The sequence below is a fragment of the Pseudophryne corroboree genome, chromosome 3 (assembly GCF_028390025.1).
Source record: "Pseudophryne corroboree isolate aPseCor3 chromosome 3, aPseCor3.hap2, whole genome shotgun sequence".
Lineage (NCBI taxonomy): Eukaryota > Metazoa > Chordata > Amphibia > Anura > Myobatrachidae > Pseudophryne > Pseudophryne corroboree.
The window spans coordinates 36,758,988-36,777,195 of NC_086446.1; the positions used below are offsets into that span (position 1 = coordinate 36,758,988).

Here is an 18,208-nt window from a genome sequence, read left to right on the forward strand (position 1 = left end):
TGTGTATGTAGTATTATTTTAAAATTGAAAATTCATTAAATACATTTTTAAAAAACAAACACAATCAACAGATTAGGTCCTGAGCATCAACCATCGGTTATCCAGGTAGTGAAAACTAGTCAATTGTATATTCGATCCTGCATCCTCATAATGGAGAGGATGTAGCGGAAATTATGTCATCTCATCACACTGAATAGAGGATCCACGGTCATTTAGGTTTTTACATTCTGCATCCTTGTAAAAAAAGAGGACGTGATGGTACCTGTGATCCGGTCTGAAGATCGACAGGTCTAAAGGTCGATATGAGTTTTTTACATTTTTTTTGTGTGGATTTTTTCATACTTAACGATCCACGTGGACTACTATTGGAACGGTAAAGTGTGCTGAGCGAAGCGAAGGCACCATACCCGAAGCATGGCGAGCGAAGCGAGCCATGCGAGGGGACGCGGTGCACTAATTTGGGATCCCGGTCACTTTACGAAGAAAACGACACCCACAAAAAAAAAATCCTCATGTTGACCTTTAGACCTGTCGACCTAGCACATGTCGATCTAGAAACCCTGTCGACCTTCCATCCATGTCGACCTATAGTGGTCGACCTAAACATTGTCGACCTAGACACTGTCGATAAAACGAACCACACCCATGGTACCTATGTGATCTCACCAGAGTGAATAGAGAACCCGCTGTCATTCAAGAGATTATTCAGTGGGACCTGATGGTATCCTGTGATTCATTTGGTTATATGCAGCATCTTATCAATAATTAAACTCTTTATAACATACATGAGCCTAGCAATTAAGGTTTGTTACCATTGTGATTTGTCTTGGATTCTTTTAGCGTGAAGAAAATAGGGGCTATTAATATATGAATCTAATATTCCTAAAACGAGTCTTATGTATTGTAAAAGACAAACAATTGTATAGATAATTTGTTAATAAGGTTTTGTATATAGACCCCCAGATACATTATATAATTATGTAATAATTATTGCTTCAACCTCATTAGATGTAGAGGATACAACCACTAATCAAAACTTGACACAAGCACGTTTGGTACTATTTGTGAATTCCATTGTGGAGGTTTCTATTGTCAACATATTTAAAAAAAAAAAAATGTTTGTTGCACTATGATGCTAAAACTTTATATATAAAGTTTTCTCCACCTAATTGAGTTGGATATAAAAGTCCCCTAGTTTTTACAGGTTTTTAAGGATCATAATATGGCCATCTTGGATACACTTCACCACAAGTTTTTGTGATCAAATCTCCTGACTGGTTGTTCAGTAAAGTGACACATGGAGGTAGCTGCATGACCATTGGTGTATCCTAATTGTAATTTAATCATTTGGTGTTTATAGTTGTGGAGAACTGCCCCTGATGAAGTCATAATGACGAAACAAGTATGGTTTGTTAGCTATGAGATCGTAATCCAAATTGTGAAGAGTTCCCCTTTATGAGCTCACACCTTTTTAAGGTAAGGATCTAATTTGCCATCAACACGTTCTGGATACCTCTCACTGATATATAGCAATTTTATTTTTGTACAATATTTTTTAATGTGTATGTTACAAACTGTGTCAATAAACCAATAATTGGCACTTGCGGCGTTCTGTTTGGGTGATTCTTCTGGTGAGGAGATATCTGTTCTAGGATCCCAGGAGAATAATCTGCAAAGATTTCTTCAATCTACAGTCTGCACCAATTGGGTTCATTATTTTTGAAGATTTAAAGTCCAATGAATATAGCGCACTTTGTAATTTTTGTTATTTATATATATATATATATATAGAAAGAACAAATATTCGGCACTCCTGCTGGAAACGTGAATCAACTTGCCGGGTGCCTTCCAAACAGGAACAAGCATATAGAAAGGAAATAGGCGGCACTGAAAAGCCCGTGAGTGCCGCCTATTTCCTTTCTATATATATATATATATAATATATATATACATACACACTCTCCCAAACAGGTACCCGGCACTCGGAGGCTGAATGAACACGCTGGAGACACAACTGGAATTCAACGGTTAAACGTTTCGGGGTGCTACCCCCTTTTATCAAGTGTCTTGATAAAGGAGGTAGCACCCTGAAACGTTGAATTCCAGTTGTGTTCCCAGCGTGTTCATTCAGCCTCCGAGTGCCGGGTACCTGTTTGGGAGACTGTCTATTTCAGAACCAGGGCACCGGAGCATGTATCACTGATGTATGAGTGCCAGACAATGATCAAATATATACATGCAGCCTATCTCTCATAGATGAGAAGGTAACAACTCAGTGAGGTGGAAAATAGAACGTGATACTATATCTTGACACTGGGTCCGATTCAGACCTGGTCGATGCTGTGCGTTTTCCCAAAGCAGGCGATCAGGTCTAAACTGCGTATGCGTATGGGCCGCAGCAACGGGACGGCGCAAGAAAAGCAATCGCACGAGCGATCGCAAGGTGGCTGACAGGTATAGGCCATTTGTGAGTGGCAACTGACCATTTTAGAGGAGTGTCTGGAGAAACGCAAGAGGGACCAGGTGTTTGGAGAATGTTTCGGACGTCAACTTCGGCCCCGATCATCGCACTGGAAGAGTAAGTCCTGGGCTGTGCAGCTCTCCTTCACAAGCGATCGCACCCCTGCATAGCTATTTCCCCCTCCCCCTGTAAGCGGCAACTAACTGATCGCAGGGATGCAAAATACGCACCCTAGCGATCAGGTCTGAATTAGGCCAACTATGGGGGTAATTCTGAGTTGATCACAGCAGGAACTTTGTTAGCAGTTGGGCAAAACCATGTGCACTGCAGGGTGGTGGGGGAAGATATAACATGTGCAGAGAGAGTTAGATTCGGGTGGGGTGTATTCAAACTGAAATCTAAATTGCAGTGTAAAAATAAAGCAGCCAGTATTTACCCTGCAGAAACAAAATAACCCACCCAAATCTAACTCTCTCTGCACATGTTATATCTGCCTCCCCTGCAGTGCACATGGTTTTGCCCAACTGCTAACAAAATTCCTGCTGCGATCAACTCAGAATTACCCCCTATATCTAGAGTCTCTGTCAGGTTCAATAGCTACAACTTGAGGTCTAATAATATAATCTGTGTGCTTATATGAGGTAAGTATAGGGTATGTGTCTACATCAATTATCAATTTATTAGGTAAGTATTAAACATTATAAGGTAAGTATTAAGTGTCCAGGTTGAGAAGGATATTAGCAAAAACGTAAATAAACTCATAAGGGAGAGAAGACTAAAAAACTATTCTATATGGCTCTTCCGCAAAACAGGTGACATGAAATCCAGTGCATAAAATAGGAGAGAGTGAAGGAAGTTATGGAGAAAATACCTCTGAGTGCACAAGATTCTATTTAGCGGATATATTATATTCTTGTAATAGTAATGATGTCTCGGGGTCCACAGACCCATCTAGTCTAAATCCCTGACGAAGCAATGTTATATTAAATGACAGTTGTCAATGGACAAAAATAAATGCTAAATACGTGTAGGTATCCTATACCAACCAATAACTTCAGATGTATTGCCTGTAGGTGATGACTAAGATCCTCCATAGATAAATATTGCCGATTACAATATTGATGTTAAGGTTCTATTATCTATCTCGCTCACATGGTTATGTAAGATGTCGTGAGTGTATGGCTGACAGTTGTCCCTCAACCCAAATAGATGGATAAATAAACTCTAAATTTGTGGTCTCATCTGCTTCTATCTGTAGATATTTCAGTCACAAAAAGGTTGGATTGTTCTTCTCATTAAGCCCGTGGGGGTAAATACTCCCCAACAGAAAGATAAGCAGAGCCGGCCTTAGGCATAGGCAAACTAGGCAAATGCCTAGGGCATTTTGTATGCTTAGGGGCACCAGCAGCTCCTGCTGATTAGAATGATATGCAGCATGCCTATATTCTGTGTGTGACTGCGGCTGCATCTGCATACGAAATGCTACGTTGCGTGTATTCCTGGAAATCACTGTAATGTAGCATTTCGTATGCAGATACAGCTGCAGTCGCACACAGAATATAGGCATGCTGCATATCATTTTAATCAGCAGAAGCTGCTTGTGCATCCTAGCCATATAGTAATGCAAATAATATGCAATTTCATAAACAAAAGGTGCCAGACGTTAGCAGAGCTGCCAGCTGACTCATGCCAGGCATCTCCTGCAGAGCTAGCGGCGGTGCTAGGGGGCACCAGCCAAAATCTTGCCTAGGGCATCATATTGGTTAGGGCCGGCTCTGAAGATAAGACAAGCCTCTCCGTAAGATTTCCTCCTCTGCTATCCATTTTCACTTTCTCCATTGCAAACGCTTTGAGAAAGCGTGGATTACTCTGATGATGGGATAAAACCTGTTTGGCAAATGTGGTGTTTTGTGAACTTCTGTTGGTCAGATAATGCGTTATAGATCTTACCTACGTGTTCTAGGAATCTCTGTTTCACAGGTCTGCTGGTCATTCCTACATATTTAAAGTAACATGGATAAGTCAGACAGTATATTATGTTCTGTGAATTGCAATTGAGGAAATTCTGAATTTGCCAGATGTGATTGAATTTATCTGTACATTGTTTGGTTCTAACAGTATACTGGCATGCCTTACAGTGGCCAAAGCTGAAGAAGCCTTTTGGTTAGGGTGGCCAGTTCCAGGATCGGCGGGGTCCCGGCCTAAAATGGCCAGGATTCAATCCCGGGATTGGAGCTTTCAACCCCCGGGGATTTCGGGATTGGCCAGCAACCTTTTTTTGGATATGTTGGGCAGCGTTGAGCGTCCTCAAGACGCTCAGATGCTGCCCTGCTCACTTCCCCCGGCTCCGGCGGTGAGATAGGGCAGCTGCGCAACGTGACCTCTGACTTCACGTCACGCTGTGCAGCCCAGGACCTCACCGCAGCACTGCGTGTCCAGCCCCCAGAATGCGAGGGAAGTGTCCCTCCCACCTACCCGTTTAGGTTGTTGTAATTTATCTGGCCTGGGCAGGGCAGGGGGACACTTTGAAATGCAGCCAATCCCAGGAATACTGGGATTGATAATTTTTCAATCCCGATTCCCGGGATTTAAAAAATGGCCCTACTTTTGGTGTTATTCTTGTTGGGTTTTCTGTTTTTAGATGACTGTGAACTAAGGATTCTCTCAGATTCTCCGCTCCCCTCCAGCAGATCTGCACTCTATCACCAAGAACTTTGGATAGATCTGGATCTGCCTTTAAAATGTGCCAATGATCTTGAATAATCTGCCGTATCTGTTGATTTTCTTGACAGTAGGTTCCAATGAACGTAATAGGTTGTTGCACAATACCCCTACTCAATTGTCTTTTTGAAGGGTGGATTAGGGAGTTTCTTGTCCTAGTTCTTGCTGAATTAAAGGCCTTTCATGTCGATCTTCTGCTATAGCCTCGATACCAATCTTGGGTCACGTTCCTTCGCCCTCTTCTCGAAGGTGTCATCACTTTCACAATTTCTCCGTGTTCTTAAGAATTCACTCTTTGGTACTCCAGAGATAACCGATTTTGGATGAAAGCTTGTTGAGTGTAAAATGCTATTATTTGCTGTTTTTTTCTTAAACATATCAGAAGTCAGATGTCCATCTTCTTCAATGGAAATGGTTAAGATCCAGGAAATTTACAATTTGATGACTCATTTCCATCGTAAGCGTTAGGATAAAGGAATTGGAATTTAAATCTGCAATAAATTCTTGAAAGATCTCTATCTCCGTCCCAAATAATAAACAGGTCATCTATGTATCGTAGCCAAAGAACATGCTGTGCATAGTTCTCATGTGTCTCAGTAATACATGCTCTCTCCCACCAACCCATGCACAAATTGGCGAGGGTGGGTGCCCACACTGTACCTATCACAGATCCTCTCTGCTGTAAGTAGAAACTTCAATTAAACGTAAAATCGTTTTTAGTAAGGATAAATTCAAGAAGTTGTAAAAGAAAATTGTTGAAATCACTATGTGCGTCCATTTGGAGAAAATATTGTTGTCTTCAAGCCCAGAGTATGATGTTTGCTAGTATACAAAGATTCCACATCACATGTGCATAGCCAAGTTCCTGGGGTTAGGCACAGCTCTTCTATTCTCGTCAGAATGTCCATCATGTCTCTTACATACCAAGGAAGGCTAATCACAAATTTTCTCAAGTGTTTGTCCACAGAATTACTAGCTTTCTCGGTTGTTAATCCCCAAAACGATAGGTCTTCCTGGGGGATGTCTTGGTTCTTGTGGACTTTGAGTAGCATATAAAAAGTAGCTACCCTTGGATCTTTCGTCTCCAAATACTCGTATTGGTTCTTCTCTATCGTCGCCTTGTTTCGAGCCTGTCTGAGAAGCATATTATACTGTTTCAGATATTCTTCTGTCGGGTTTGATGGAAGTTTCTTATAACGGAGTCAAGCACATGTTTTAAGGCTTCATGGGTATACATGTTACCACCTTTTTTGGATGGTTTAACTAGGGCATCTGGACAATTTTGTATTTCTTTAATTGCTGCTGACTCTTCTCTGTTAATATTATGTTTCCTCCCATGTCTCCTTTCTGTAATTCAGTCAAGATCGCGAGAGACTAGTTCTGCAACGACCTTTATATTTGGGGGTTGATGTTTATATCTGGAAAATAAAATAGGATTTTAATTACCTACCGGTAAATCCTTTTCTCATAGTCCGAAGAGGATGCTGGGGTTCCATTTAGTACCATGGGGTATAGGCGGGTCTCTTGGGAGCCATGGGCACTTTAAGAGTTAAATAGTGTGGGATGGATCCTCCCTCTATGCCCCTCCTACCAGACTCAGTCTAGAAACTGTGCCCGAGGAGACAGACATACTTCAAGAGAAGGAAATACACAGATAGTGGTGAGATTCACACCAGCTCACACATAACAAAAGGAAAGCCAAGCTAACCAACTTGAAATGATTCAGCAACGGCTGAACAACAGTATTTAACCAAGTAACAATGCAGTACTGATCCAATAATGTAGGAAAACGAAGCGCTGGGCGGGCGCCTAGCATCCGCTACAGACTACGAGAAAAGGATTTACCGGTAGTTAATTAAAATCATATTTTCTCTTACGTCCTAGAGGATGCTGGGGTTCCATTTAGTACCATGGAGATGTACCAAAGCTCCCAGTATGGGAGGGAGAGAGTGGAGGTTCCTGCAGAACAGATTGACCAAACTGATGGTCCTCAGAGGCCAAAGTAACAAACTTGTAGAACTGAGCAAACGTGTTCGACCCTGACCAAGTAGCTACCCGGCAAAGCTGCAAAGCCGAGACACCCTGGGCAGCTGCCCAGGAAGAACCCACTTTACGGGTAGAGTGGGCCTTAACAGAAATTAGACACGGCAAGCCAACCATAGAATAAGCATACTGGATAGTAAACCTGATCCAGCAAGAAATCGTCTGCTTAGAAGCAGGACACCCAACCTTGTTGGGAGCATAGAGGGCAAACAGAGTGTCCGACTTCCTGTGATGAGAAGTTCTCTTCACGTAAATCTTCAAAGCCCGTACAACATCCAAGGACTTTGAGGTAATTGAGGAGTCAGTAGCCACTGGCACCACAATAGGTTGGTTGTTATGAAAATCTACCTCCTGTAAAGGCTCAAACAAATCCGATTGCAGGAACTGCAGCACCAAATTAAGATCCCACAGTGCCGTACGATGCACAAATGGTGGCTCTATGTGCAGAACCCCTTTCAAGAAAGTCTGAACCTCAGGGAGAGCAGCCAATTGTTTCTGGAAGAAAATGTACAAGGCCGAAATTTGGACCTTTATGGAGCCCAAGCGTAGGCCCACATCCACACCTGCTTGCAGAAAGAGGATAAACCGTCCCGGTTGAAACTCCACCATAGGAAACTACTTGGATTCACATCAATACACATACTTTTTCCAAATCCGATGGTAATGTTTAGACGTTACTCCCTTCCTAGCCTGTATAAGGGAAGGAATTACTTTTTTCGGAAAGCCCTTCTGAGCTAAAATCAGGGGTTCAACCTCCATGCCGTCAAACGTAGCCGCGGTAAGTCTTGATAAGCGAACAGCCCCTGTTGCAGAAGGTCCTCAGGAAGGTGCCTCGGATCCTCCAGCAGTAATTCCAGAAGATCTGCGTACCAAGCCCTTCTTGGCCAGTCTGGAGCAATGAGGATCGCCTGAACTCTTGTTTTTTTATTAGTTTGAGAACCCTTGTGATGAGTGGAAGTATAGGGACCACATTATTTATTATTTATGACCAGTTATTTATATAGCGCACACATATTCCGCAGCGCTTTTACAGAGAATATTTCAACATTCACATCAGTCCCTGTCCAATGGGAGCTTACAATCTAGATTCCCTATCTCATGTACACACAGACACATTCACTAGGGTTAATTTTGTTGGGAGCCAATTAACCTACCAGTATATTTTTGGATTGTGGGAGGAAACCGGAGAACCCGGAGGAAACCCACGCAAGTACAGGGAGAATATACAAACTCTGCACAGTTAGCGCCATGGTGGGAATAGAACCCATGATCTCAGTGCTGCGAGGCAGAAATGCTAACCAATACACCGTCCGTACTGCCCATACACTGACTTGAACACCCATGGAGTTACCAGGGTGTCCACCGCCACTGCCTGCGGGTCTCTCGACCTGAAACAGTACCTTCGAAGCTTCTTGTTGAGGCGGGAGGCCATCATGTCTATTTGAGGTACACCCCAAAGACTTGTTACCTCCTTGAACACCTCCGGTTGGAGGCCCCACTCTCCTGGATGGAGATCGTGTCTGCTCATGAAGTCCGCTTCCCAGTTGTCCACTTCCGGAATGAAGATCGCTGATAGCGCCACTGCGTGCTTTTCTGCCCAGAGGAGAGTTCTTGTTACTTCTGACATTGCGGCTCTGCTCTTCGTTCCGCCCCGTCGGTTTATGTAGGGAACCGTCTTTACATTGTCCGACTGCACCTGAATGGCCTGATCTTGTAGAAGATGTGCCACTTGTAGAAGGCCATTGTACACGGCCCTTAGTTCCAGAATGTTTATTGGAAGGATGGTTTCCTTGGAAGTTTTCCCCCTGAGTGACTGCTCCCCAAACTCTGAGACTTGCATCTGTGGTTAGCAGGATCCACTTCTGAATCCCGAACCTGCGGCCCTCGAGAAGGTGAGAAGTTTTCAGCCACCAGACGAGTGAAATTCTGGCTTTCGATATCAAGCGTATCCGCTGGCACTTGTGAAGATGAGATCCCGACCATTTGTCTAGGAGATCCAGTTGGAAGCACCGTGCATGAAATCTTCCATACTGTAGTGCCTCGTAGGAGGCAACCATTTTCCCCAGAATGCGAATGCACTGATGAACAGATACCGGGGCAGGTTTCAGGACATACCAGACCATTGATTGGATCACCAATGCTTTCTTCACCGGTAGAAACACCCTCTGTACCTCCGTGTCGAGGATCATCCCTAATCTCCTTGTCGGTTCCAAATGTGACTTTGGAAGGTTCAGGATCCACCCATAATCCTGGAATAGTTGAATTGAGAGAGCAATGCTCTGTAACAGCTTCTCCCTGGAAGATGCCTTTATCGGCAGGTCATCTAGATATGGAATAATGTTTACTCCCTGCTTGCGGAGGAGTAGCATCATGTCTGCCATGACCTTGGTGAACACCCTCGGTGCTGTGGAGAGGCCCAACGGCAATGCCTGGAACTGTTAGTGACAGTCTAGAAGTGCAAATCTCAGATAAGCCTGGTGAGGCGGCCAGATCGGAACGTGAAGGTAAGCATCCTTGATATCCAGGGATACAAGGAATTCTCCCTTCTCCAGACCTGAGATTACTGCTCTCAGAGACTCCATCTTGAATTTTAATTCCCTCAAGTAGGGGTTCAACAACTTTAGGTTCAGTATCGGCCTTACCGAACCGTCCAGTTTCGGTACCACAAACAGGTTTGAGTAATAACCCTTGTTTGTTAGGTGAGGTGGAACTGGAACAATGACATTTGTTTGTACCAATTTTTGAATGGTTTCCTGTAGGATAGCACTTTCTGTAAGCAACGCTGGTAAGCCTGATTTGAAGCATCTGTGAGGTGGGAGTTCTTTAAACTCCAGTCTGTACCCCTGGGTAACAATGTCTTGTACCCAGGGGTCTAGGCATGATGATGTCCAGATGTGACTGAAATCCCTTAGTCTTGCACCTACCTGCCCGATCCGCAGGCTGGGAGGTCCACCATCATGCTGGAGATTTTGAGGAAGCAGAACCGGGCTTCTGTTCCTGGGAACCTGTGGGTGCAGGTTTTCTAGATTTCCCCCGACCTCCTCTTAAGAAAGTGGAAGGGGGTTTGGACTTTTTTACGTAGGATAAGATTTCCTAGCCGGTGGCGCTGCTGAGGGAAGGTTGATTTACCCGCAGTTGCCGTGGAGATCCACGCGTCCCCAAACAGAGCCTGACCTGTGAAGGGTAGGTTCTCCACACTTTTCTTGGATTCTGCGTCCGCAGACCATTGGCGCAGCCAGAGTCCTGTGCGTGCCGAGACAGCTATGGAAGAAGCCCTTGCCTTAAGGTGGCAAAGGTCCTTCATGGCCTCCATGAAACCTGTAGAATCCTGTATGTGACGTAAAAACAATTCAGTGTCACTCCTATCCATAGTATCTAAGCCCTCTAGTAATGTGCCTGACCACTTTACTATGGCTTTAGAAATCCACACAAAAGCAATAGTGGGCCTTAACGCCACGCCTGTAGCCGTGTATAGTGATTTGAGCGTAGTCTCAATCTTGCTGTCAGCCGGCTCTTTCAAAGTGGTTGAACCAGGGACAGGTAAAACCACCTTTTTAGACAACCTTTATTTATGTATATAAACACCCCCCCCCCCCTTCCTGTCTGTAACACCCTGGTACCGCAGCGATATGCTGGAGTTATGTGGAGGGCAGCGCTCCCTGTCATCATCTCTTCTGTGTGATCTGCAGGGAGAAAATGGTGCTGGTGAGTGCTGGATCCGCTCTGAGAAGTCCCGTCCACTGTAATGGCGCGTCTTTGTGCACTTATGAGATTATACATGCCTCAGTTATTCTTGCAGCTAACAGTGGGATTAGCCTGTTAGCCTAGTTGACCAGTGTAGAGTATGTCCGCTGGCCCAGGACGCACCTCACAGCGCCTTACACAGTGTGCCGCTGAACCTGTCATACTCACCACTCTTCTTTCTTCTGGCTGTTAGGGGGTGGCGGCCGTGCTGCGGGAGTGAGCGGTCGCCTCGTGGGATTGCGATCAGCACCCTCAGGAGCCCAGTGTTCTGTCAACGGATAGAGAACCATTAACTTCTAGAGTTAGTTCCTACTCCCCCCTCCCACAAAGCAGGGAGCCTGTTGCCAACAGCCTTCCTGTACCTAACACTCTTAGAAAAACAATAAAACCAGAAAAACTCCTAGGAGCTCCCCTAGCTGTGACCGGCTCCACCGGGCACATTTTATAAACTGAGTCTGGTAGGAGGGGCATAGAGGGAGGAGCCTGCCCACAAATGGAATCTTAGCATCCTCTAGGACATAAGAGAAATCAGATTTATTTTTAAGTTGTGATATCATAGAGGTCTCAGGTAGTATTTCAGAAGCTACACTGTCTTTCTCAAGTTCCATTAGAGTTTCTAGGGCTGCCAAGTCATCTGATAGGTCTAATGTTTCGTGAGTTGGATTGAAGAAATCAGTGATCATGGTTTTAGTTTGTGTGTGAACAGGCTGATCCTTGGTTAACCCAAAGTCTCTCTGAAGAAATGTTTTTTTGAGAGTAATTTTCTCGCAAATAGGTTTAAGTCCTTCTCCCACTCAAATCTATTCAAAACCTGTAGAATGATAAACCTTTACTAAAGATCCTTTTTTGGGGGTCTGTAAGGACTCTATTTGTTAGGTTATTTGTAGTTCTGATTCCTCTTCTTTCAGTACCTCTTCCTGTAATTTTTCAGTTTCTGCCATCTTCCTCCCGTATTCCAGGTTCTTAAGATTTCTTCCACCCTCTCCTGGTCCTTTTGTATCGGAACTGTGATTTGGAGGGGGGCCTCTTCCTAAAAAAAGGCCTCTGATTAGGGGTGAATTGTCTTGATGTAGATGATAGATAGGGAAAGTCTGAATTGGATGACTCCACTCTTGATGTGTAATTATATTCCGTTCTGTCTTCGCTCCTTCCGGTTTTCCTCCATTTATAGACTTTATCCTCTGCGTAATCATTCCTATCTCATTGAAACTTAAGCTTTTTTCCTTTCTATAATTTCTTTTTTCATGTCCTCCACCCAGTGCCGGACTGGGGCATGAAGGGCCCACCAGGGAATGCAGTGGTAGGGGCCCATGTTTAGAGGTGTGGTCAGTTTTCAGAGGGGGTGTGGCCAGCCACTACATTGGTTTTCCTAACCATTACTGAGAGCATGGGCTGGACCCCTTGACAAATATATAAATACTGCTAGTACATGAATGATAATGTACCAGATGCACTGCAGAGAATACACCATAGTCCTGTGCAGTATAAGGTAACATATGTATAATATATAATTCAAGAACACAGTCTGGAACCTGATCACTAGGGCAGTGGGGCCCACCGAGGGTTTCCCCAGTGCCCCTGTGGGCCAGTCCGACCGTGCCTCTACCTCTGCAATATATTTTCCATATAGTTTCTAGAAATTCTCTAATTTTAGAATGATAGTTCCCAGAAAGGCCACATAAATGTTGCCTTCTGCCAGATACTTAAAGGCTTCGAGGATATGATCCTCCAAAATTAGCAATTTTGGTCTCACATTACTAATAGCAAAAGTCACCGACACACAGCGCCGACACAGCCATTCTGGGGCCAGTCTTTAGAATACAGCTGAGGACAGGTAGGAGTAGAGCAGAAGTAATAAAATGTGTATCTATATGTGTGACTTATGAAAAGAGTAGAACCAAGATCACAAGTGAAAATAATAAAAACTGAGTAATTTATAAAAACAATCAATGAAAGTATAAAATTGGTACCAACAGAAATTATTAATGTTGTAATGACAATATACAATGTTGCATGGGGCAACCTGAGATTTCATTAATCTAGCTCCTATTAAAGTTAATAAAATAATGGCTATTTCCCAGTTGCTAGAATGTCCAGCTAAAAATGCATACGGTGAGGAAGCAAAATACTTTGATATTGCAGCTCCGTTTTTTCAATTGTATTGATCCACTGTGACTTCAGGGCAATCCAGACAGCTCTTCTATCTATAGAACTGCCTGGGGCCAGGGAGTAGGTGCACTATTCAAGGCTGTTCTGTTTATGTCCCAGAATATGTCCCACATTTTACTCCCAGCCACTGCTAGTGGCTCTATTCCAGTGGTTCCCAAACTTTTTGGAATCACAGCTCCCTAGAACATCAGAATTTTTTTTTACGAAACCACTAGACCAAACGTTTCTTATTGAGAAATGTAGAAAAAAATATTAAGTAAACTATGTTTAGAGGTCATCCTTAGGTTCTATTGTGTGGTGAGGGACAAGATATGCTTCTGTTTGTCCACATAGTTTTTGACTGACAGCCACCAGCACTGGTTTTGCCTATTACATTGACCAGAAATAATTTGAATTGGTCTTGGACTACCAATCCAAGGTACCATTGCAAGTGTCCTGAGGCACCCCAGGGTGCCACGGCACAGTTTGAGAACCACTGCCCTATGTTATTTCGATCTTTGGGGGTCCTTCAGACCTGATCGCTTAGCCTTGCTCTGCATGGCGTGACAAACTGAGCAAAATGGCGTGACAAACTGCACAACTAGAGCTTTTAGATTTTTAGCAGTTTATTGATATACACAACTTCTCACCTGTGATTTCTCTGATGCGTAATAAGCATTGATTTCTGTGTAAAACACTTCCCACACACAGAGCATGAAAATGGTTTCTCACTTGTGTGACTTCTCTGATGTGTAGCAAGATATGATTGTGTTGTAAAACATTTCCCACACACAGGACATGGAAATGGTTTCTCACCTGTGTGAACTCTCTGATGTACAACAAGATCTGCTTTCCGTAAAAAACATTTCCCACACTCAGAGCATGGAAATGGCCTCTCTCCTGTGTGAATTTTATAGTGTGTAGCAAACTCTGATTTGTTGGCAAAACATTTCCCACACACAGAGCATGGAAATGGCTTCTCACCTGTGTGACTTCTCTGATGTGTGGCAAGAAATGATTTCTGTGTAAAACATTTCCCACACACAGAACATGGAAATGGTTTTTCACCTGTGTGAACTCTCTGATGTACAACTAGATTACATTTCAGATTAAAACATTTCCCGCACTCAGTACATGGAAATGGTTTCTCACCTATGTGACTTCTCTGATGTGAAACAAGAGATGATTTCCGTAAAAAACATTTCCCGCACTCAGAGCAAGGAAATGGTCTCTCTCCTGTGTGAGTTTTATTGTGTGTATCGAGATCCGATTTGTTGGTAAAACATTTCCCACACAAAGAGCAAGAAAATGGTTTCTCACCTGTGTGACATCTCTGATGTACAGCAAGATCTGATTTCCATAAAAAACATTTCCCACACTCAGGACATGGAAATGGCTTCTCACCTGTGTGACTTCTCTGATGTGCAACAAGATATGATTTCCATAAAAAACATTTCCCACACACAGAACATGGAAATGGTCTCTCACCTGTGTGACTTTTCTGATGAGAAATAAGGTTTGATTGCGCTGTAAAACATTTCCCACACTCAGGACATGCAAATGGCTTCTCCCCTGTGTGTGTTCTCTGATGTGTAACAAGATATGAATTCTGTGTAAACCTTTTCCCACACTCAGAACACGGAAATGGTTTCTCACCAGTGTGACTTTTTTGATGAGAAATAAGGTTTGATTTCGCCGTAAAACATTTCCCACACTCCGGACATGGAAATGGCTTCTCACCTGTGTGAATTCTCTCATGTATAACAAGAGCTGCCTTCTTTTTAAAACATTTACCACATTCAGAACATGGAAATATTCTAACGTGTGTATGAGCTGTACTATATGTAGCATTAACTGAGTTGTCAGGAGAAAATGCCTCATGATTAGAGGGATCAGATGATTTAGGAGCACAGTGAGGTACTGGGGGCATCTTTAGGGTAATGGGGAGGTCTCTTGAAGAATCTTGTTTGTTGTTTTCATCTTTTTTTAAATCTGGTGGCAAACTGAGATCTCCTTCCAAGGCCTTCCCGAGTTTGTGTCCATCTGCTGGAAATTTTCATACCATTAGTGAGATCAAGATGTTCAGTTGTTTCATTTCATTTTACAAACTACAAACTTTATCTAAACTTAATAAAATAAATAATAAGTGTTATAGTGCACCTCCATCTCTTTCTTTGAGCTGTATCTAACAACTCAGTCTTGTAAAATACAACATACAGTTGTATAAAAACCATTTATCTGAAATCACAAATTAAATAGCAGCAAATGTAAACACTGGAAGTAGTTCTCCTCAGAAATTGTTAATAAAATTATATATTAAAGTTGTTGTTTTATTTTTTTAAACAATATTTTAATTTTATTTTTTTTAGAAACAAACAAGCAATACAAAAAGTGTACTGTAAAATAAGGGTAGTGCAATACCTGAAAGCCACAGAATGTACACAGAAACAGAGAACATACAGCAAAAATAAGAATTTACTTACCGATAATTCTATTTCTCGTAGTCCGTAGTGGATGCTGGGGACTCCGTCAGGACCATGGGGAATAGCGGGCTCCGCAGGAGACAGGGCACATCTAAAAAGCTTTTTAGGTCACATGGTGTGTACTGGCTCCTCCCCCTATGACCCTCCTCCAAGCTTCAGTTAGGTACTGTGCCCGGACGAGCGTACACAATAAGGAAGGATCTTGAATCCCGGGTAAGACTCATACCAGCCACACCAATCACACCGTACAACTTGTGATCTGAACCCAGTTAACAGTATGATAACAAAACGAAGTAGCCTCTGAAAAGATGGCTCACAACAATAGTAATAACCCGATTTTTGTAACAATAACTATGTACAAGCATTGCAGACAATCCGCACTTGGGATGGGCGCCCAGCATCCACTACGGACTACGAGAAATAGAATTATCGGTAAGTAAATTCTTATTTTCTCTAACGTCCTAGTGGATGCTGGGGACTCCGTCAGGACCATGGGGATTATACCAAAGCTCCCAAACGGGCGGGAGAGTGCGGATGACTCTGCAGCACCGAATGAGAGAACTCCAGGTCCTCTTTAGCCAGAGTATCAAATTTGTAAAATTTTACAAACGTGTTCTCCCCTGACCACGTAGCTGCTCGGCAAAGTTATAATGCCGAGACTCCTCGGGCAGCCGCCCAGGATGAGGCCACCTTCCTTGTGGAATGGGCATCTACATATTTCGGCTGTGGCAGGCCTGCCACAGAATGTGCACGCTGAATTGTACTACAAATCCAGCGTGCAATAGACTGCTTATAAGCAGGAGCACCCAGCTTGTTGGGTGCATACAATATAAACAGCAAGTCAGACTTTCTGACTCCAGCCGTCCAAACTATATATATATATATATATATATATTTTTAGGGCCCTGACAACGTCTAGTAACTTGGAGTCCTCCAAGTCCCCAGTAGCCGCAGGCACCACAATAGGTTGTTTCAGGTGAAAACGCTGACACCCCTTTAGGAAGAAACTGGAGACGAGTCCCAGTTCTGCCCTGTTCAAATGGAAAATTTTAATATGGGCTTTTGTAAGACAAAACCGCCCATTCTGACAATCGCCTGGCCGAGGCCAGGGCTAACAACATGGTCACTTTCCATGTGAGATATTGGTCAACAGCATGGTCACTTTCCATGTGAGATATTTCAAATCCACAGATTTGAGCGGTTCAAACCAATATGATTTTAAGGAATCCCAACACTATGTTGAGATCTCACGGTGCCCCTAGAGGCACAAAAGAACTGTATATGCAATACACCCTTTACAATCTGGACTTCAGGAACTGAAGTCAATTTTTTCTGGAAGAAAATCTACAGGGCCGAAATTTAAATCTTAATGAACCCCAATTTGAGGCTCAAAACACTCCTGTTTTCAGGAAGTGCAGAAATCGACCTAGTTGAATTTCCTTCGTGGAGCCTTCCTGGCCTTACCCACGCAACATATTTTCACCACATGTGGTGATGACGTTGTGCGGTCACCTCCTTCCTGGCTTTGACCAAGGTAGGTATGACCTCTTATGGAATGCCTTTTCCCTTCAGGATCCGGCATTCAACCGCCATGCCGTCACACGCAGCCGCGGTAAGTCTTGGAATATACATGGTACTTGCTGAAGCAAGTCCCTTCTTAGCTCCCCAGGCCCTTAGTCCTCTGTGAGCATCTCTTGAAGTTCCGGGTACCAAGTCCCTCTTGGCCAATCCGGAGCCACTAGTATAGTTCATACTCCTCTATGTCTTATAATTCTCAATACCTTGGTTATGAGAAACAGAGGAGGGAACACATACACTGACTGGTACACCCACGGTGTTACCAGAACATCCACAGCTATCGCCTGAAGGTCTCAAGACCTGGCGGAATACCTGTCCCGTTTTTTGTTCGGGCGGGACGCCATCATGTCCACCTTTGGTCTTTGCCAACGGTCCACAATCATGCTGAAAAACTTCCCTATGAAGTTTCCACTCTCCCGGGTGGAGGTCATGCCTGCTGAGGAAGTCTGCTTCCCAGTCGTCCACTCCCGGAAAGAACACTGCTGACAGTGCTATCACATGATTTTCCGCCTAGCGAAAAATCCTTGCAGTTTTGTCACTGCCCTCCTGCTTCTTGTGCCGCCCTTTCTGTTTACGTGGGCGACTGCCGTGATGTTATCCCACTGGATCAATACCGGCTGACCTTGAAGCAGAGGTCTTGCTAAGTTTGGAGCATTATATATTTGCTCTAAGCTTATTTATGCGGAGAGAATTCTCCAGACTTAATCACACTTCCCTGGAAATTTTTTCCCTGTGTGACTGTTCCCCAGCCTCTCAGGCTGGCCTCCGTGGTCACCGGCATCCAATCCTGAATGCCGAATCTGCGGCCCTCTAGAAGATGAGCACTCTGTAATCACCACAGGAGAGACACCCTTGTCCTTGGATATAGGGTTATCCGCTGATGCATCTGAGGATGCGATCCGGACCATTTGTCCAGCAGATCCCATTGAAGAGTTCTTGCGGGAAATCTGCCGAATGGAATTGCTTCGTAATAAGCCACCATTTTTACCAGGACTCTTGTGCAATGATGCACTGACACTTTTCCTGGTTT

General features: G+C 43.7%; 1 protein-coding gene across 1 annotated transcript in view; it reads right to left on the reverse strand.

Moving 5' to 3' along the window:
• Window positions 1-13,725: 13,725 nt before the first annotated feature.
• LOC135057117 (uncharacterized) overlaps window positions 13,726-18,208 on the reverse strand; it is a 206,403-nt gene continuing 201,920 nt past the window's right edge. The window contains exon 13 of the mRNA XM_063963016.1: window positions 13,726-15,163. Within this exon, the coding sequence (XP_063819086.1) occupies window positions 13,764-15,163 (1,400 nt within the window). The 3' untranslated portion in view covers window positions 13,726-13,763. The remainder of the gene's footprint in view (window positions 15,164-18,208) is intronic.